The sequence below is a fragment of the Lipotes vexillifer genome, unplaced genomic scaffold (assembly GCF_000442215.2).
Source record: "Lipotes vexillifer unplaced genomic scaffold, Lipotes_vexillifer_v1.1 scaffold854, whole genome shotgun sequence".
NCBI classification, from domain to species: Eukaryota; Metazoa; Chordata; class Mammalia; order Artiodactyla; family Lipotidae; genus Lipotes; species Lipotes vexillifer.
In genome coordinates, this window is record NW_006791376.1 from 518,638 (window position 1) to 537,816 (window position 19,179).

Consider the following 19,179-nt stretch of genomic DNA (forward strand, 5'->3'; position numbering starts at 1 on the left):
GTCCCCTCTCCTCAACAGACCCCTCCATTTTCCCCCTCCTCTCTCCCAGCCCCTTGGATTCAGAGGACCTCATGCACTCAGGCTTTATCTCCCCTAACACATACCAGCCCCATTCTCCCTGCTGCCACTGTCCCCACATCACCCAAGTTGGGCCTGGGGGTGGGAGTGGCAGGGGCAAAATCCCACAAGGGTCCTCTCCCCCTCCCCGGGAGCCCTGGCTCCAAGGAAAAGGCTCAAACATTCCTCTTTCACTTCCCACCACCACATAGTAGAAGGGGTGAATCTGCAGAGAAGCAAGACGAACCAAACTAGAGGTAACAGAGGGAAGCCAAAGTGACATGTTCAGGAGAGAACAGTGTAGAAGGACCAAGAGAGGCCCCCAGTCTGCTGACAAGAAACTCAGAGGCAGTGAGACGCCCCCGTCCCCATGAACCTTGGGCCACCCACTCAGACTGCCACCCTATCCACCAGGCCGACTAAGGGCACCAGATTGACTCCTTGCTCGGGGTGGGCAGCAGAGTCAAGGCTATAGAGGGGAGCCCAGCCCACCATCCCCAACAGCAGATCTTGGCTGTGCTGGGCAGGCAAGTCCAGGGTAAAAATAGAGCCAGAGGAAGCCAGGCCGCGCCCTGTGACCACCCCTACCTGCCTGCCCCACCCTCCTCAGTGTGCAGGCAGCCAGGAGCAACTGCAAAGTCCACTGCAGGCCTCTAGAGCCAGCCCAGCTCCAGCTGTTCTACCTCCATGCCCAAAGCCCTGATGCCCTCTGGCTGGGGTGTGGACTGAAGGGCACAGAGAATGAGGCTAGACTTAGGTCTGATCAGTTGTGGTGGGGCTCCGATCTCATGGCTCTTTGAGCTGTGGGCCCCTACCCCAACCCCAGCTACCCCAGGCACGGTCCCCAGCTCACTTCCATGGTGGGACGTGGGTAGGTGAGCTACAAGATGGGCTCTGAGCTGGAGACGGCAATGGAGACTCTCATCAATGTGTTCCACGCCCACTCGGGCAAGGAGGGGGACAAGTACAAGCTGAGCAAGAAGGAGCTGAAAGAGCTGCTGCAGACGGAGCTCTCCGGCTTCCTGGACGTGAGCACAGGGTGGGGGTACAGGGTGGAGTGGGCGAGGGGTGGGGGAACAGAGTGGGCACCTCCCTGCTACCTCCCCACCCCACCCCAGCTCAGCCCAACCATCTCCTTCCTCTCCCAGGCTCCCCTACTCTTCTGGGTTCAAGTCAAAATGCCCTGATTTACTGATCACCTGTTAAGGGCTAGGCCCTGTGTAGATGCATCAATAACAAAACACACAGTCTAGCAGGGAAGGACTGACACTTGAAAGTAAACCTTGAACACCAGGAAGAACCCGGGGTCTTAACAGAGGTGCCAGAAAGGATTATGCGAGAATATTAACCTGACTGAAGTGGACGGCTTCTCCAAAGAGGTGGCACTCAGGCCCCTGGAAGATCATCAGGGTAAACGTAGACATTTTAGGAGGAGGTATAGTATCTGAACAAGAGCGCGTGAGAAAGCAGATGGAGCGTGCTCGGTAGTTTTGACTGGACTGAAGGATGCAAAAGAGAAGCCAGCAGAAAGTGTACCAGCTTTGAGATTTTATGAGACCTGGGATCAAATTCTGGCGCTGCCACTTAATAGCTGTGTGACTTTGGGCATGTTCCTTAACTGCCGGCTGTCAATTTGTTTCTTCTCTAGAATGGGACTAATGAAAGCTACTTCATACTATTTGTGCTAGAATTAAATGAGACAGTGCTTGTAAAGCTCTGTAGTGCAGTGCTTCTCACATTGTAGGCACTCAACGTATGGTAATTGTTTTTATTATTCTGCCTTGTTAAGGAGCTGATTCCGTAGGCAACAGGAAGTATTTTGTTAGTTTTGAGGAGGGCAGCAAGAGTCCCATAATTAGAAGTAGTTCTCCCTCTTGCTCATCTCTGCCTCCTTCTCCCCAATCAACCAGCCCCCATGTCCCTGACTCAGTGCTGTTCATTTCCCTATACACCTACCTCTCCGTCTCCTCCCTCCACAGGCCCAGAAGGATGCGGATGCTGTGGACAAGGTGATGAAGGAGTTAGATGAGAATGGAGATGGAGAGGTGGACTTCCAGGAGTATGTGGTGCTGGTGGCTGCCCTCACAGTGGCCTGTAACAACTTCTTCTGGGAGAATAGTTGAGCAGATGGCCCCAGTGGGCAGCGCCCTTCACCTCCATCCTGCCATACCTGCCCCTTCACCCTGCTTCCCCCTCACCCCACTTTTCCCTCCCCACCAACAAGGGCGCAAGAGTAGTGGGCCAGGCGTGCAACTCATCTTTCATTAAAGGCTCCTCTCTCACAAGCCGCCAGCTGCTGTCTGTTTCCTTTGGGGTATGGAAGTGGGTGGGGAAGTGAAGGCTGCTCACTCCGAACTTGCCTTATTTGGGGAGGGATCTTATTTTGAGAGAGGTCAAGGGGCCATTACATCTTCGTACTTAAGGAATGCTCAAGGCCCAGGAAGGTTGGGGTTCAATGTCTCAGCTGGAAGTGGAGGAGACATCAGCTTCTCAGATATAAAGCCAGAAGAATTTCCCTTCAACCTTCAAAGAATATTTACTGAAGACCTACCATGTGCTAGACGTCCTGTGGGAACTGGGGACACAGCAGTGAGCAAAACAAACACGACCCTCAACATCACATAGGTAAAGTCCAGTAAGGATGCCAAAACATACACACGTACATGCTAGGAAGGAAAATGAAAGGATCTGATGCACGTGATTGGGGTGAGGGGTGTTGAAGACGTGTTCGTACACTCATTCTTCAAACATGCGAGCTTTTTATTGTGTGTCCAGCCATAATGAAAATCCCGCATAGGTCTACATCAAAATCCACATGAATGGCAGATGGCGAGAGAGGACACGGAGGGGGAGCAGGGACGCAAAGATCCCCCACAAATAACTATTTAACAATGTTCAGGCCAAGTTGGGGAGGGAAGTGAAGAGGAAAATATGGACGGGTGGTGGTGAGTGGTGCAGGATCTAGCAGAGGTGAGCTCCCAGCACTGGCCCCCAGGCCTTGGCTGGGGCATTTGCAGCAATCTGCAACTCTGACCGGGGCCAAGGCAAATGATGAGGGGAGAGCCAGTGCAAATTACCTGGGCCCAGTGGTCCACAAGAGAGACCGAGGAGGGACTTCCCTGGTGGCGCAGTGGTTAAGAATCCACCTGCCAATGCAGGGGACGTGGGTTCCATCCCTGGTCTGGGAAGATCCCACATGCTGCAGAGCAACTAAGCCTGTGTGCCACAACCATTGAGCCTGCGTGCCACAACTACTGAAGCCCGCGTGCCTAGAGCCCGTGCTCTGAAACGAAAAGCCACTGCAGTGAGAAGCCCGCACACCGCAAGGAAGATTAGCCTCCATTCGACACAGCTGGAGAAAGCCCATGCACAGCAACAAAGACCCAACGCAGCCAAAAATAAATAATAAAATTAATTAATTTTTTAAAAACAAAGGGGGAGAGAGAGACCGAGGAACATCCGCATAAAGAATTGTAGTCCGTCTGCCTTAGCTCGAGGGGCAGAGGGATGTGCCAGGAAATATGAACATCTTTTTCAGGGGGACCGAATCAGCCCCAGCGACCCAAATTACTAACCTGCAGCCCCCTTAAAACCCAGGAGCAGGGACTTCCCTGGTGGTCCAGTAGCTAAGACCCCGTACTCTCAATGCAAGGGGACCAGGTTCAATCCCTGGTCAGGGAACTAGATCCCACATGCTGCAACTAAGAGTTCACATGCCACAACTAAAGATCCCGCATGCTTCAACTAAGACCCAATGCTGCCAAATAAATACGTATTTTTTAAAAGCTTTAAAAAATAATCCATTTTCCAAAAGTAAACAGAGCTAAGCCACTTGGCCACGCCCCTTCCTAGGCGGGGGGGGGGGGCTGTGTTTAATACAGACCAGGCCTTTGCTAAAGCCCCGCCTTCTCCCTAGGGCTCCGCCCCAATCCCGCGCAGGCGTGGCACAAATTTTTCCGCCCCTTAGTGGTGCGGCGGATCTGACGCCTAACGTAACTGCGTCGACGCCATTTTAGCCGGTCCCTCTCCGCAGTGGGTGTGGCGGCCATTTTGTTTTCGACACCGAGCGGGAGTTGACGGCATCCGCTGTGGTGAAAGGCAGGAAAGGGCAGGCCGGTTAGCAGGCGGACGCGCCAGCCGGACAGCCAGCCAACAGCAAAGAACTAACCTAGCAATCTACCGCTTAACACATCTAACTAACCGCCCACCAAGTTAACCCGAGCCCCTCCACCGTCAACTCAGGTTCGGCCGGCCTCCGGCCCGCCTGCCGCAGCCGTGGTGGCAGCCCCGGGAGGAGCACTGGCGTCCGTTTCCTTCGGTACGTGTCTGTGGTGAGGAGGGCAAGAGTCCTGGGGAACGGAGGGGACCGGCGGACGCGGAACGTGAGCTGGCGGGATGTGGAGGCAGACAGGGTGTCCGAGATGGAGGCCCCGGAGGGGGCGGAGCCCCTGAGAGGGAGGCGGGGGAGACCCCGAACTGGAAACTCGCCGCGGGATTGATGGAAAAAGTGGGGATTTGATAGAGTTGAAAAAGAATGTTGTTTGGTGGGTTGAGCAATGTTGGCGGTCCTGACAGGGCTTTGAGAGGGAAGGGCAATCAAAGGAGGACTACACGACCTTAGGGAACGTTGGAAGGTAATGGCGGCTTCAGGGTTAAATTTTGTGGAGCGCTCCCGAGAGCGAACTCCCAGGTGAATGCCCATTTAGGGAAACCTTGCCTACTCCCTCCCTCCCCCAGCTCCGCAGGCCCTTGCTAAGGCTCCTACTTGATTTTGAAACAGGTATGCTTGTGTCCTCTCTTTAGATCAGTGGTTCTCAGTTGTGGCTGCACAAGAGAAGCACCGAGGTAGACTTCCCCCCTCCCCTTCGAGCTAGACTTTTTTTTTTTCCCCCTTCTAATTGCTGATCCCCAGACCTCACCATCAGAGACTGTGTTTTAAATAGTTTGGGCCCAGGCTTCTGTGTTTTGCTGTTTTAAAAAAAAAAAAAAAAAAAAAAGCTTCTTGCAGCCAAGGTTGAGAAGGATCGCTCTAGATGAAAAGCCAAACTCTTAACACTTCTTTGGCTAGGTCTAAGTCTGCCATTTTGGAGGCTTGGGCAGATATTTTCTGTCCTGTCGCCTTGGAGTTTATTAGTTTGAGGTAACTAGCTTCTTAAGTTTAAGCACCTGAAATGAGTTTTGGTGTGATCGTCAATAGTCACTGATATAGGCCTTTTCATTCAGTTTTGGTTTGGGCCTTTGGCACTTGTTGAAATGAGGTGGTCATCATTCTCATTTGCTCATTCTGTCCATTGTCCTTTGTAGATTCTCGGGATTTGAAGATGGCTGCACAGTCAGCGCCGAAAGTTGTGCTAAAAAGCACCACCAAGATGTCTCTAAATGAGCGGTGAGGCAGCCAACAGCAACTTCAGCTCGTTCATAAGAAAACATTACTTAAATTGGCCCTGGGGTCCAATGCACAAAAACCGGTTTTAAACTAAATACCAACAGAAGGCTACAGACCTCTGTTCTTAGTTGCATCACATGTGGTACACAAAACAAATTGGGCGGTTGTTTCAAAACCCCTTATCAGTAGATTTTTATGTTATGCTGTCTGAAATATTTATCTGGTGGGATGTATTTTAAAAAGACTCCTCACACCCTCCCTTTTCTTCACTTTTTTTTTTTTTTTTTACATTGTTACAGGGGTGGTGCAGCTCGGTAGCATGGTACCCTAGCTGCAGTAGGCTTGCTGCCCAGTCCAAGGCCAGCAATGTTGTGTCTGGCCTGTAAGAGGCGGGTAGCAAGCTATGAATATGTCCAAAGGCCCTTGAATGTCATTCTTGGGCCTTGTAAGAGGCACTCGCTTTGCTCCATTTCACTTTCTTTCCATTCTGCTTTTAGTTTGTTTTCGTTTTCAATTCTTTTACAATTGAATGTTCTTCTCTTTCATTCCATTAAACTTACCTTGACAGGAATAATAGAAGAGTGTCTTCACAAGCTCTTAAATGATTAAACTAATCTTAACTTTTTCAGAAGTAATCACTTAGAGTCAGAAAAAGTAATCATTTGACACTAAGAAAAGTTAAGGCACTTAAAGGCACTTTCTGTCTCTGAGAGCTTTGTTCATGAGTGCCTTCGACCAGTGACTTTATTAAGTTGATGTTAGACCACTAAAAGATTTACTTATGTTTGTTTGCCTTTTCTGAAGCATATGTACTTCTCTTTATCCCTTAGTGATACACTAATTCTCCATATTCACGTTACTACGTGAACAAATACATGAGAGAATGTGATATGCTCCTATAATTTATGTGGGTGTATCATTTCCATGGGCTTTGAAGGTGCTCTAGTCCTTCCTTATATTTGCCCTTAAAATGCACCCTCAGGTCCCCAAAGGTTTTGGCTTGCTTTGTCTGTCTTTGAACTACATCTTGTGTCTCTTGTCATCACATCTACTCATTGCATGCTTTTCATACTTTCTACCTCTCTAAAAGCCGTTACCTGAGCCCTTGTTATCACTTTTGATTGAATGTGCTACACTTAGCTGCATTTCTAAGTTTCTGATTCTTGCAAGTTTGTGGAAGCAGAGGAGTCTTTAACCCACATCAGCCTTGATCTAAGTGTACCACTTTACTTAAAGTTCGTGGGATCTGGAGCTCCTGGTCTAGCAAGCCATGAAAATGCCAATAAATGTTTTGTAATAAAGCGTTTATTTAAACATCCATTTTGTTCGACCTTGAAGCTTTACTAATATGCTGAAGAACAAACAGCCGATGCCAGTGAATATTCGGGCTTCGATGCAGCAACAACAGCAGCTAGCCAGTGCCAGAAACAGAAGACTGGCCCAGCAGATGGAGAATAGACCCTCTGTCCAGGCAGCATTAAAACTTAAGCAGGTGAGAGAATGGGTCTTAATGTGCCAGAAGCAGCTGGTGATCCTTGTCAGGTAGTCCACTCCACTGAGGCTGTCAGGACGCCATGGATAATTACGAGGTGGCTCAGGGCAAAAGCTGAACTTCTCTGGAGGAAAGAGAAAGTTCAGAGAATTCCCATTTTGGCAGGTACCAATAAGTAACTTTTTGTTGTCTTTCTCTTTTAGGGAGTTTGCCATCAAGGTGGCCTGTTTCTGTGTTATCAATGAGTATTAATCTCTTTTGTTCTCTGATCCTTTGCCCTTAAAATAGATTCACTGGCTTTTTCCACAGAGAAGTTTTGGTTTCTGTTTTAGATGATCTTCAAAAAATCCTTTATTTCTCACTAAATGGTTTACAAATTAGGGAAATGATTTTATTCTTTCTTCCCTAATACAGGGAGTCTGAAAGGCCTCTTAGTCAAACGTTTTCAGTGCTAAACAGTAGAAAGAGTGGGGTGACCCTCATCTCCACAGCACCTAAAGTTTTGTCAGTAAAGTAGAGCGAGAACACTGAGTAATTAATTTAAGAGTTAGCGGGTTCTCTTTCAAATTTCCAGTAAGAGATAATCCTATTCAGATCTGAAATAAAACCTGCTCTTTATTATTCATAGACTTTATATGCAAGTCCGGACAGTGGCTGTGGAAGGATATGTCCAAGCTGTGGCTGGGCGTCTGGAGGGCGGTGCCATGCAACTGTAAGGACTTTAACTGGTAGCACTGCATGGCTGTGCATAAAATCAGCAGTTAAATATAACACCCTTCCACCCCCACCCTGAACCATTGGGCTCACTGACCAAAAATAAACAAGGCCTTCTGCTTCAGCTACCTTAAGCCTTGGAGTGGCTGCATTCATCCCAGACTCAGGAAAGCAGTAAAAGATGCCACTGTTTTCTAAGAGGAAATACTAAAAATTGTTGAAGACAGGTCTCTGACATATTATTCCAAAGGACCTTTTAACAAGGAGCTTGGAACAGAGGCTGTGCCGAAGAAAGTAGCCTCTAGAGCACTGCTGTCCAATAGAACTTTCCACGGTGTTGGAAATGTTCTATATCTGTGCTCTCCAATACAGTAGCCATTAGCCACATTGATTATTGAGTGCTCAAAATGTGGCTAGTGCCATTGAGGAGCTTAAATTTTTATTTTTATTTATATTTTTACTTGCAATTTAAATTAGCCACACGTGGCTAGTGGTTACCTTAGCATATAGCACAGCTCTAGAGTGGAAACTGAATGATACAGTTGACATCCTTCAGCTTCTTTTCAGTGTTAGAGACTAGTATTGGTGGCAAGTAAGGGATGGGAAGGGAGAAGAACTTCTAAGTACTATGCATTCTCCCCTTAAAGCACAGATCTTGGGAGAGTGTACTAGGGATGACTAAACACAAGAGACCTGTAGAAAGAAGTCCTGACCTCATGTTGTTCAGAGCCTGCCCCTCTGATTAGAAGCAGTTTATGATCTCATGCTAGAAAGCTAATAATTATAACTCGCAGCATATGGTTGCAGACAAAGTCGTTTGTAGTTGTTTGTGGGTGAAGCCTGAGGACGCATAATTTACTTTCATTCATACTGACTGACGGCGTTATAGGAGAACAGGTTTGCTAGGGCTTTGGTGGTGTTCAAGGCTACACAGTCACCCTTTCCTCTGAAGGAATTCAATTGTCTGAGATGTGGTCTTTGTAGTTTCCCTTTGAGGGACAGATTATTGAAAAATTTCTATCTATGGTATGTCCTTGTTCTCAAATGTGGCCCTGAGTTTTATGATTATAGCTAAACTGTCTTAATTCTAATGCAGGTTTGGCTAGCTTTCTGTGGAGATACATTTGAGTTATGTGTTTATTTTGAATTAAAAGTCACTATACTGACCTAATTAATGGAGCTGTTTGCAAAGGTAGACTTGGAATTACGGCTATTTAAGATATGTAAGGAAAGGAGATTTGACTTTTTTGTGTTTATTTACATCTTAAGGTAAAAAGTGGACCGTCTGGAGATAGATACTCAGAGGAAAAATGGAACACACTGGCCTCTTTGACTGAGAAATCAAACTTGTTCTTAAGTCACAAGAATTCAAATGAAATTGTAATTTAAACTTTGCCCAGAGTGTGATGAACTTCCTATGGTGTTTGAGTAAGCCTTTGAAGACAGTGGTAGTCCTTGGGCAGGTATGAATCCAGTCCTGTCATTGTCAACTGGTGGTTCAAAAGCAGCAGAATCCAGGATTTGAAATACAGTGTTCTTATTAAAACTTACGTTCCAAGTAGTGGTATATGACTTCTGTAGCCAAACTAGTGAGGTAGTTTGTGGTGATACCAGTTTCATGGGACCATACTCAAGGTTCTTAGAAGCTCTGGGTCAGAATTCTGCTTGTTTTCTACCAAGTTTTGAGGCAAAGGCTTGCTTCTGGTTTGGGATCCTTATGACACCCCGTGCAGGTTTATCTCCCGCCACACAGACATCTCACTTGCTTCTTTTTCTCTGCACTTTGAGTTGCTAAATCCCATTGGATTGCTTTTTTGATCTCAATTCCCTAACACCTTTTCTTCCAGAAGAGCTTAAAGCAGCGCCTGGGTAAGAGTAACATCCAGGCACGGTTAGGCCGACCAATAGGGGCCCTGGCCAGGGGAGCAATCGGAGGACGAGGCCTGCCCATTATCCAGAGAGGCTTGCCCAGAGGAGGACTTCGTGGGGGACGTGCCACAAGAACCCTACTTAGGGGCGGGATGTCGCTCCGAGGTCAGTGCTCTGTACCTGATAATTGTCGGGCCCCACCCCCTTCCCTTTTCTCTTGGGCTGCTTAGGGACACATTTGTTTAACATCTTTAAGCCTGAATTTGTATTAATATAATTAATAACTTTTGAAATGACGTATTTTTAATAGTGCTGCATGTCTTTTATCGATACCATTCCTTTTCTGATAATGTGCAATGGTGAGAGGCTAGGACCTGCGTTACAACAGGTAATTCATATCATCTCCATTCCATTTTAAAACACCCTGCTGCTGCTTGAATCAAAGCACATTCAAGTTCTAGAAATAAGTCAAATCTAAGAGGCCTGTTGGCCTGTATCTTAATTAATCATCTCTGTTCCTGGTTTTAGTGAAATACTTTATTACATCTGGAAAAAAGAGGACAAGTTGACCAATAGCACTTAGCTATATGTTACATTTTAGGCACTGTTATACTGTTCTCTGTATAGTTCTTGTCCCCTACAAAAATGTATTGAGAGCAGGAACCATATCATTTATTTTTAAATCTGCCATAATGCTAGGCACCTACCTGTGATTATTCAATAGATATTCATTAAATGTATGTACTTAACTAATTGACTTAACTCCCAGCTTCTTCCAAAAGTGGATTTGTGGTCAGACTTGTTGAATTGATTGAATAAAGAGCAGCTTAATCTTTTCACACTCAGTGTGCAGCTTGCCCCACCCAACCTAAAAATTAACTGAATTAACTCTCATTTAACCCTCACCGCCTTCCTTTGGTTAGAATCTACTTTGTCTCTCTTGGATTTACCTGCATATACATTGTATGCCTCCTCTCCAAGGTCAAAACCTGCTCCGAGGTGGACGAGCCGTAGCTCCCCGAATGGGCTTAAGAAGAGGTGGTGTTCGAGGTCGTGGAGGTCCTGGGAGAGGGGGCCTAGGGCGTGGAGCTATGGGTCGTGGCGGAATCGGTGGTAGAGGTTAGTCAGCTACCAACTTCAGAGACTAGCTTCCCCTTATTTCTCTCCCTTCAAAACTCAGAGCCACCTTTCTGCACAGCTTCAAGTCATAGGCAGGCTTATTTGTTTGTCTTGTTTGTTTTATGAAACTGGCTTATTTTCTAAATTCACATGCTGGTAATGTGGAGGTCTGTCATGGGTTTTCCAAGAACAGTCAGGTATGTGTTACAGAGCCAGATTATATTCAGACTTCTTTCAGGCTCTTGCAAATTTAAATTGTATTGTTAAAAATGACAGAATGGTCAGTTTGGCGTTTTATCTTTTTCTGTCCCTGACCCACCACCACACACCCCACCCCATAGCTCAAAACCCACTTTGAGTCTAAGAAGAGAGAAGAGGAAGATGTACAAAAATGAAGCAGAATTAAAGAGGATGGTGAGACTTGGAGCTAGGCCTATATTGACTCTGAAACCAAGTAAATTCAAGATAAAGTTTGTGTCTATGCGAAACCAGAGATGACTTTTTTTGATCAAAGTAGAAAAAGCAAGATGGTATTGTGTCAGTTAACTAACTGACTCTTGTTGATAATCTTACCTTGAGACTTAGTGATATTTGTCCTGTGACCTCATGGCCCAGACTGGAAGAGAGTTTTTAATGGTGTTGCTGTTAATGCCAAATCTCATGGGAGTTTTCTGGCTTAGAGTTTAGTGGAAAACTCCCAGCAACACCTGTCCAGGAAAAATAATATATTCTTTTAGCCCCTGGGTATATTTGCTTTGGTCTTTTTAAAGTGTGTGGTGGGTCTTCCATAATTTATGACCTTGAAGTTGCCAGGGGATAATAACTATTGGGAAAAGAAATTTGATAACCGAGGGCTTGTTTTCTTCTCTCATATTATATGTTGCTTGGCTTATTGAGTGAAGTACAAGCTAGTTTGGGTTTCAGGATGAAATAGCATGTTTCCAAATTATCTTGACTTGGTTTCTGAGAGAGACATCACAGGGATTGGCCGGGGAGGAGTCTGAAGTAGCTTTTCAGAAAGCTGGGTATGTTTTGTTAAGTGAATTGAAACCACCTCTCAGATAACCATAATTGTTAAAATGTGAATAGAATCGGGAGATAGAAATGGCTGGGACTACTCAAAATGTTTTTCCCCAATTCCCTTCATTGTTCCTATGTCAGAATAACTCCTCAGTCTCCTGACATAGGATCAGTTCATTAGGTTTGATAAATTTGAGGAGACAAGCTAATTTTTCAGAAGGATCTCCAGTAAAGTTTAATTTGAAAACTGTCTAGCTTCACACCCCTGTTTCTCTGTGCCCTTGTTACTTCCTCCCTATCTTACTAAATGGGGTTATCTTTAATGTACTTGTATTTTAATTGTAAACTTATAGCGAGTCTCAAATTTTAGTTTCTCTGTCTTAGGAGAGATTAAGAAATTTTTAATTATCAGTTAACTATATTCCCTTACTTTGTTGATAGAAGAAAAAAATTTTAAATAGCATTTAGAGATGAGCATGTAATAAGGGATTCATTATGTGTGCTTTCCATGTGTTGCTTTCTACCCAGTGTGTTTCCTGTTTTTCCAGATTTCTCCTCTTGCCCTGCCCTTCAGCCTTTCTCAGCTAGGCCCCACTGCTCTAAGGGGCATTTACCATAGCACCAATTAAACTTACTTGTAACTGTTTTTCTTGTTTTTCCCTTGGGCCAGGTCGGGGTATGATAGGTCGGGGAAGAGGGGGCTTTGGAGGCAGAGGACGAGGCCGTGGACGAGGGAGAGGTGCCCTTGCTCGCCCTGTACTGACCAAGGAGCAGCTGGACAACCAACTGGATGCATACATGTCAAAAACGAAAGGACACCTGGATGCTGAGTTGGATGCCTACATGGCTCAGACAGATCCCGAAACCAATGATTGAAGCTTGCCCACCCTCCTGTGAGACTCTTGTTAAAGTCACACATCTGTAAATAACCTTGAGATAACAGATGAGAAGAAACTTGATTGATGCTGGAAGGACCTATCATAATAGGCTATGGACTGACTTGCCACCAGTTTGTGCATTTAGTGTGTTCCTTTTACTTTTTGATACTGTGTTGTATGAAACCCTTTTTTCCTCTGACTTGGGTTTTGTTTTGTTGTCATTTGGGGTATTTTTCCTTCGCCCAGACTTCTCTTTGAACATGAATGTGTTGGCCTTGTGGCTAGTCCACCCTCTTCCCCGCTCTGCCTTCCCTCACTTGTCATATGCTTTGGCATTCTGACATTTCCTCTGTTCATCTCCCATGAAAAATTCCCAGAAAGAGCCCATCAGTGTCCCTCCTTAATGTCTAGGTTTCTGAGATACAGTTCTGTTCTGCATCATCTTTAAAGAGCCTCTTAAAAGTGTTTAGAAAATCTGGAGCTCAAAAATGCATTCTGCCACGCTGATGTTTTAGTAAAGTAAATTAGGAACTTTGACATAGCTACAGGGCCACCTAACAAGTTACACACGGTAGCAGCTCTGATTTGATTAAAGTTATTGCCATGTACATTTACACCACTTAACCAGTGTACTGGGTCAGGTATGTGCACTTTCTACCCTGGAATGAGATTTATAAACTTTTCCTCTTGGCTTTGCATCATGCCCAAAGAGGGTATTTTTGGATTGGCTTACACCTGCAAAAGAGTGGGGAAAGCCGTTTGGTTTGGCAGATGCTTCAGAAGGGAAAGGGCTGGAAATTGATGGCAGATATCTTGTGGGAGGGGTCAGAAGATATCCATGCTGAAATGCTATTATGTTTATACCAGGCCAATCTTGGGCTTCATTCATTGACTTTGTTTGACCCTTATTCCCCTTGAAGCTTTAATTAAGTTCAACCATATTCTGTCAACTGTTCCAGTTTCAGTAGAATCTTTTGTTTCTGGTTCATTATAACAAATTGTTCTCTGAAATCCAGTCAGGACTTTCTCTTTATTTGTTGGGCTCTTTGAAATATTATGGCCACTATAACAGTATTTTGATATACCCCTTGTAGAGTTGAGAGTCCTTCATAGTTGTATTAAAATTTGGGGTGGGAGGGAGATGTGACTTTGGGGCAGAAAGTGAACAATTTGCCCTCTTTTGAATAATCCCCGAGGTAAGATTAACCACACAAAGTAATGTACCAACACATTTGGTCCATAGGAAGCGCAAACATAATGGTCTCAGGAGGCAGTTGAGGACCCCGGCCCTGGTTTCCCTTTTCCTCTGTGCTGTTTAAGGGAAAAGAAGCAGCTAACCACCTCTAATCAAACCAGTTGCCACTGAGCTACCTGGTACCCTAAACTGTTGGGAGGTTGTGTGTTATTGTAGACTGGGAAGGAAATTTTGGCCAGGACAACCTGAACTTTAATCCCATTTGTATGACCTGGGCTAAACCTCTGGATTGTGAAGCAAGTTTAGTTGTAGAAGGGAGAGCTTGAAAAGACCATGCGGTGTTAGGACAGAGCCATGCTGACATAACCAATCAGACCTAGTTTTGAAGTGTCTGTACTGTAACTACTGACTCTTAATAGAAGTGGGCTGTGAGACTGGAGGTCTTTAGCCCAGACAAGTATTTATAATCTTTAATTGGAAAGAGTTAAATAGGTATTTTTGTGTGGGCGAGGCGAAAGAGTGAAAAAGGTATTTTTGTGTGGGCGAGGCCGATTTTAAGGATAGTTCCTTAGATGCCAAACTCCAGTCAGCCCCCAAGGCTCTTCTGTGGGAGAGGTGCTGATTGGCAGTGGGCAGGCTACCCCTTGCGAACTTCATATCCACTGGTAGCCTTTTGTCATCTTCCAGGGCCTCCAGAACACCTTTGGGAGAAAGGGAGCTGCAGGGTAAGAGTTCTACCCCCCAACCACACAACTTGGGATGACCCATCTCTGGGATTTTTTCCCCAGCCCCATCCTTCCTAAATACTTTGACCCTCCTTCAAGGTAGCTAACAGTTATGTGCCCTCAGGATATTTTTAATCTCGTGGCTTTTGGTACCACTCTCCATAATCCACTGAGATCCTCTGTGTAAGAATAAGGAGTGAGAGGCACCGCTTTTGAAGCTTATGCAAGGGATGGGGTAACGAGCTGAGGTAGAGATGGGGAGGGGCCAGCAGTATGAGTCTGGGTCTCACAGTGCCCAATTGCAGTTCTATGGAGCCCACACAGGAGATCACCCCCGTATATTTTGGCAAGGTTCCAGGCTAAAAGCAAAGTGTTGAGGGAGTCAGGAAATGATAGGTGAGGGGTGTACTGGGTGGCAGCAAGTGTCTGAGGCCTCCCACCACCACCACCAGTCCATCTGCTGACATAATTCCCTTGTGAGGGAGAGATCCATTTCAGAACAGAGCTCCTGGATGCCTCAGCCCCTAGACTAAGGAAGAGAAGCTGGGGCCAGGATACTTCAAGAAAGGGGAACTTGCCGAGGTGCCAGGTGTGCCTAAGCTGCTCACTCTCCTAGGTCAACCTCTTCCAGCTCAGGATTGCCCTGCCCAGGGTGCTTCCAGTCCCACCTCGTCCTGCTGACTCAGTGCTCCTAGTGCCCACAGGTGTCTGTCCAAAAGGACCTGCCCCGTGTCCTCTACGCCCATCTCTTGTACTGGCCCAACTTGCAGGATAGTGAACTAAGACCAGGTTGGGGCTGCTGTTTCTAGCACCTGTGTGATCTTTACTACGAAAATGTCAAGCAGATCTAGTGGTCAGGGGACCCTGAAACATCCTGGGAGGGGGCCCGGGGGGGGAGTTACTTTGTGGGTCCCAGTGAAGATGGACAGTGAGGCAACCACTGGAGCTTAAGGCCCCTTCCCTTTCTGCCTCCTACCACTTGAAGAATTCCTCCCCAACAGTGGGCAAAGGAACTTCCCTACCAGTCATGGACCCTCCAGCTCCACTCACTGCTCACTGCAGTTCCCAGAGTCTCCTTGAGGCCTGTGCCCACTTCTGCCATCCTCGATCCTTCGTGAGTGTCCCAGGTAGAGCAGAGTGGGACAAAGTCAGCCTGGCTCCTGGGTCAGCCTTTCACTCATTCAGCCACCATATGCCAAGGGCTTGCCATACAGACAGGAACAAGGCATTGTTTGTTAGAAAGGCATTGGGAGTACAGAGAAGAGATTGATGAGCTAGAATATGAAAGTCAAGGAAAAGTTTAACAGAGAAGGAGGAAGAATATTCGAAGGAGAGGGAACAAATACAAAGGTGCAGGGAAAGTGTGTTCAGTGGTCCTTCAAAGTAGAGTGGGAGACACAACTGATCAGATTGGGTATCCTGGAGCCTGTCTGCTAAAGACCTTGGGCTTTATGCTCTGGGTAGTGGGGAGTCATTGAGGACTTTAAGTAGGAGAGTGCCATAGAATGATTTATACAGAATGGTGGTAGGAAGTGAAAATGGGCTAGAGGGAGGACCATGGAGACTGGGAAACTGTTAGGTTAGTCTAAAACAAAACAGAGTTGGCCTGAACCTGGGCAGGCCACACCCTCAGCAGTTTCCTAGCTATCTGACGTCTGGGATGCCTGTCAGCACAAGAGACAGGAGTCAGGGGTGGCCTGAGCAACCACAGTGGAGAAAGCACATGTCATATGCCTCTCCCTGGCCTGCTGTTGTTTGTCTCCCTAGTGTCCCCGTGTGTGGTGACCCCATGATGCCTGATCTGCCACCCAACCCAGCCTCCACCACAGCTACCCACTCCCTATGACCTCATACCCTGGAAAAGAGCTAAGCTTCCAGGCAAGAGGGGCTGGCAGAGGACAGGCCTCCAGCCCCTTTAAGTCCAAATGGCAGCACTTTCCTCCCCTCCTCCAGGCCCCCTGCAGCCTTGTCAGGTAGTTTCAGCTAATACCCACCCACCAGCAGTGAACAGCACCCAGACCAGCACTGTAAATGGGGCAGGCCTAGGGGTTGGCTCCTAGAAGGGAGGCAAGGGGCCCAGAGAGGCTGGGACCTGGGAGGAGACCTGGCCTGGCCTCTGTGTCCCCTCTCCTCTTCCCGTGGGCTGTCCCGTCCATCCCACTGCAATCCCAGCCCCCCCCACTACCTCTCGCGCTGATTCTGCAGGCCGTGTTGTTACCGAAAGCTCGGCCTCTCTGTACACCGGTGCCAAATCCAATCTCAGAGACAGAGTTTTGGGTGAAATAAAAAAGCTTTACTACTTTGCCAGGAAAAGGGGACACACTGGACTTCTGCCTCAAAAAACTATATGTCCCAACCCGGGAGGATTTGATGAGGGTCTTATATGGTTCGGCGGTGGAGGGCGGGGTGGGGGGGGCTCTCTGCCAAGATTAGGGTGTGAGCAGGACTGGCACTCCCTTAATCTCCTCTCAGGTGTTTGGTCTTCTAATCTTGATGAGCTTCTCTGGTCCCTTTAATCTTGCCTCAGGTGGTTTCTTGGCAGCCCCTCCCTTGAGTAGCAACTGTTCGAATCTGGAACTCAGGGAAGGTCATGGAGGCTGAAGTCTTGCCTACAAGAAATGGGGGACAAAAGGGCCTCCATGGCTGGGAGCCCCACAGGGCCCCATTCGGTTTCAATGTGAGAAGGGCAAGGGTGCCCAAGCCTCCAGTTCCCTGGGTTCCAGGCACCTTTAAGGACTCACGTCCAGCTCTCTCCCTCCCCACAAACACACATATAGACACAGTTGTCACAGTGGAGGCATGAGAAATGGAATATTTCCTGCCATATCAGTAAACAAAGGATGTCACAGTCATCAGCTTGCAGCCCTCCAACGTGAGCTGGTGAGCCCTGAGGAAACTCAGGGCTGAAAAGAATACCTGCCATCTAGCAGCCATCAGACTGCAGCCACTCCCTACAGTGAGCACGGAGGAAACTCAGGATGTGAAAATACAGGATACAGGCCCCAGATAGCTGAGGTGCATATCAAAGGAATGATTTCAGTGAGCCCAGGACTCTTGCATCTTCCCATACATAGAAAAGCACTAAAATCCTTAACTTGGGTTATCTGGTTTTCTTTAACCATAATCTTTTGATGTTCCCGGCTACCTGCCCTTTGTTGCAAAATATCTGTATAACCTGGCTCCCCTTCGCCTCCGCTGAGCAGTTCTCTCAGGGTTACTTGAGATGCTGCCTCTCAGGCTTGAAGTCCTAAAAATTCCCGCTGAATAAAACATAACTTTCAACTTTTAGGTTGTGAATAATTTTTTAAGTCCACAGGCATATCATCTCGTTTCTGACCCTGGACCTTCCCCAAGCACCACCTCCAGCCTCTTATCAGGAAATCACATTTCCAGACTCCTTATGTTCTGTCTCCAACTTTTAGCTGGTAGTGTTAGGGTTAGAGTAGGATAATCAAACAGTTAGCTCAGAAACCCCATTAGGGGATTGTAGATAGAAAACTTCAGAGGTCTTTGGCAGACCACAGTAAGATTAATGATCACTCAAGAAATTAATGGGAAAATCCTGCAACAATGTGGGCTTGCTTGACTCATAAACCAGAGCAAGTCATTTAGCATCAAAGCCAGATTGGCTCGCTTAACAAAACCAAGCTAACTTGATTAGCGACAAAGGCATACAACAGGAGAATGAGACATGCCTCAAAACAATTAACAATGGTGACATGAGACCCACATCCTTCCCAGTGAGCTCAGTAAGTTAATGACCCACAAGACATGCTCTTTGGCCCCTAGGACACGCTCTTTGCACACAAAAAAGCAATCATTATGGAAAGGGAAAGACCCTCGTACTGAGACCTGAAATAATTTTTCCAAAGTGCCATGACGGTCCTGGCCTGACCATGTAGGGACAAAACTCCCCTGCCCAAACTGAAGGAGGAGCTGATGATGGAAGCGTGACACCTACTCAAGAAAGACAAAGAAGGTCTTCTCCCCCTCCCTTCTCTTCCTTTGATTAGAAAAATGTAACCCACTAAGTACTTGGGGCAGCACAACACTTGCCTGCCTGCTTGTTAGCCTCACAAGCATCCTATTCTAATAAATCACTTCTTATCACTTTGCCTCTCACTGAATTCTTTCTGCATTGATACATAAAGGACCGGAGCTCTTCAGAGCCCCCTGAAACACCACCTATCTGTTTCAGTAGTGCCAGTCGGAGAGGTGTTGTAGGTGACCTCTGGCTGCCCTATTCTCCTGCCTGGGTGGGCTCTCTGACCTTACCACACCCATTCTAGTGACCTTGGCCAGGATGATCACGGAGGGTGGAGACTGAGGCCCAGGATGGCTCTGGAACCTGTGATGGTGGCAGCAGTCTACCACCACTAATCTCCAGACAAGGGCCTCTTACTGTGTAGGGCAGGCAGGCCAGTAGACCTGGGGCAGCTATGGCTCCATGAGCCCTCTTTAAAGGATTCTCTTAATTCTCCATTTAGGCTTGATTTATTTAATTTCTTTACCCTTTAGTGTAAGGTGATTATCAATTTAAGATTTAAACACATCTTTGGTGTGATACTATGAGGTATAAGAAATATATATTAGGGGCTTCCCTGGTGGTGCAATGGATAAGAATCTGCCTGCCATTGCAGGGGACACAGGTTCGATCCCTGGTCCGGGAAGACCCCACATGCTGCGAAATAACTGAGCCTGTGTGCCACAACTACTGAGCCTTC

At 46.9% G+C, this 19,179-nt stretch overlaps 2 protein-coding genes across 5 annotated transcripts in view; both read left to right on the top strand.

Annotated features, from left to right (window-relative positions):
• Nucleotides 1-2,344, top strand: part of S100A1 (S100 calcium binding protein A1) — a 3,675-nt gene extending 1,331 nt beyond the window's left edge. Inside the window, exons 2-3 of the mRNA XM_007464377.1 lie at nt 933-1,085; nt 2,037-2,344. Of these exons, the coding sequence (XP_007464439.1) occupies nt 945-1,085; nt 2,037-2,180 (285 nt within the window). The 5' untranslated portion in view covers nt 933-944 and the 3' untranslated portion in view covers nt 2,181-2,344. The remainder of the gene's footprint in view (nt 1-932; nt 1,086-2,036) is intronic.
• Nucleotides 2,345-4,066: 1,722 nt separating this feature from the next.
• CHTOP (chromatin target of PRMT1) lies at nt 4,067-12,734 on the top strand. Of its 4 annotated transcripts, none has more exons than XM_007464379.1 (6): nt 4,067-4,375; nt 5,362-5,443; nt 6,782-6,935; nt 9,497-9,683; nt 10,500-10,637; nt 12,328-12,734. In XM_007464379.1, the coding sequence occupies exons 2-6, from the start codon at nt 5,379-5,381 to the stop codon at nt 12,531-12,533; spliced, it is 750 nt and encodes a 249-aa protein (XP_007464441.1). In that variant the 5' UTR covers nt 4,067-4,375; nt 5,362-5,378; the 3' UTR covers nt 12,534-12,734. The 4 variants fall into 4 exon arrangements, with proteins under 4 accessions (XP_007464441.1, XP_007464442.1, XP_007464440.1 ...); XM_007464380.1 differs by having other exon boundaries at nt 4,087-4,375; nt 9,500-9,683; XM_007464378.1 differs by lacking the exon at nt 4,067-4,375 and adding an exon at nt 7,564-7,647 and having other exon boundaries at nt 5,379-5,443.
• The last annotated feature ends 6,445 nt before the right edge of the window (nt 12,735-19,179 follow it).

Bases quoted from the DNA above. Each gene is read 5' to 3' on its own strand.
- CHTOP (XM_007464378.1), top strand. From the start codon at position 5,379: ATGGCTGCACAGTCAGCGCCGAAAGTTGTGCTAAAAAGCACCACCAAG. The intron at 6,936-7,563 runs GTGAGAGAATGG...TATTATTCATAG, and splicing joins CAGCATTAAAACTTAAGCAG to ACTTTATATGCAAGTCCGGA. The intron at 7,648-9,496 runs GTAAGGACTTTA...CTTTTCTTCCAG, and splicing joins GAGGGCGGTGCCATGCAACT to AAGAGCTTAAAGCAGCGCCT.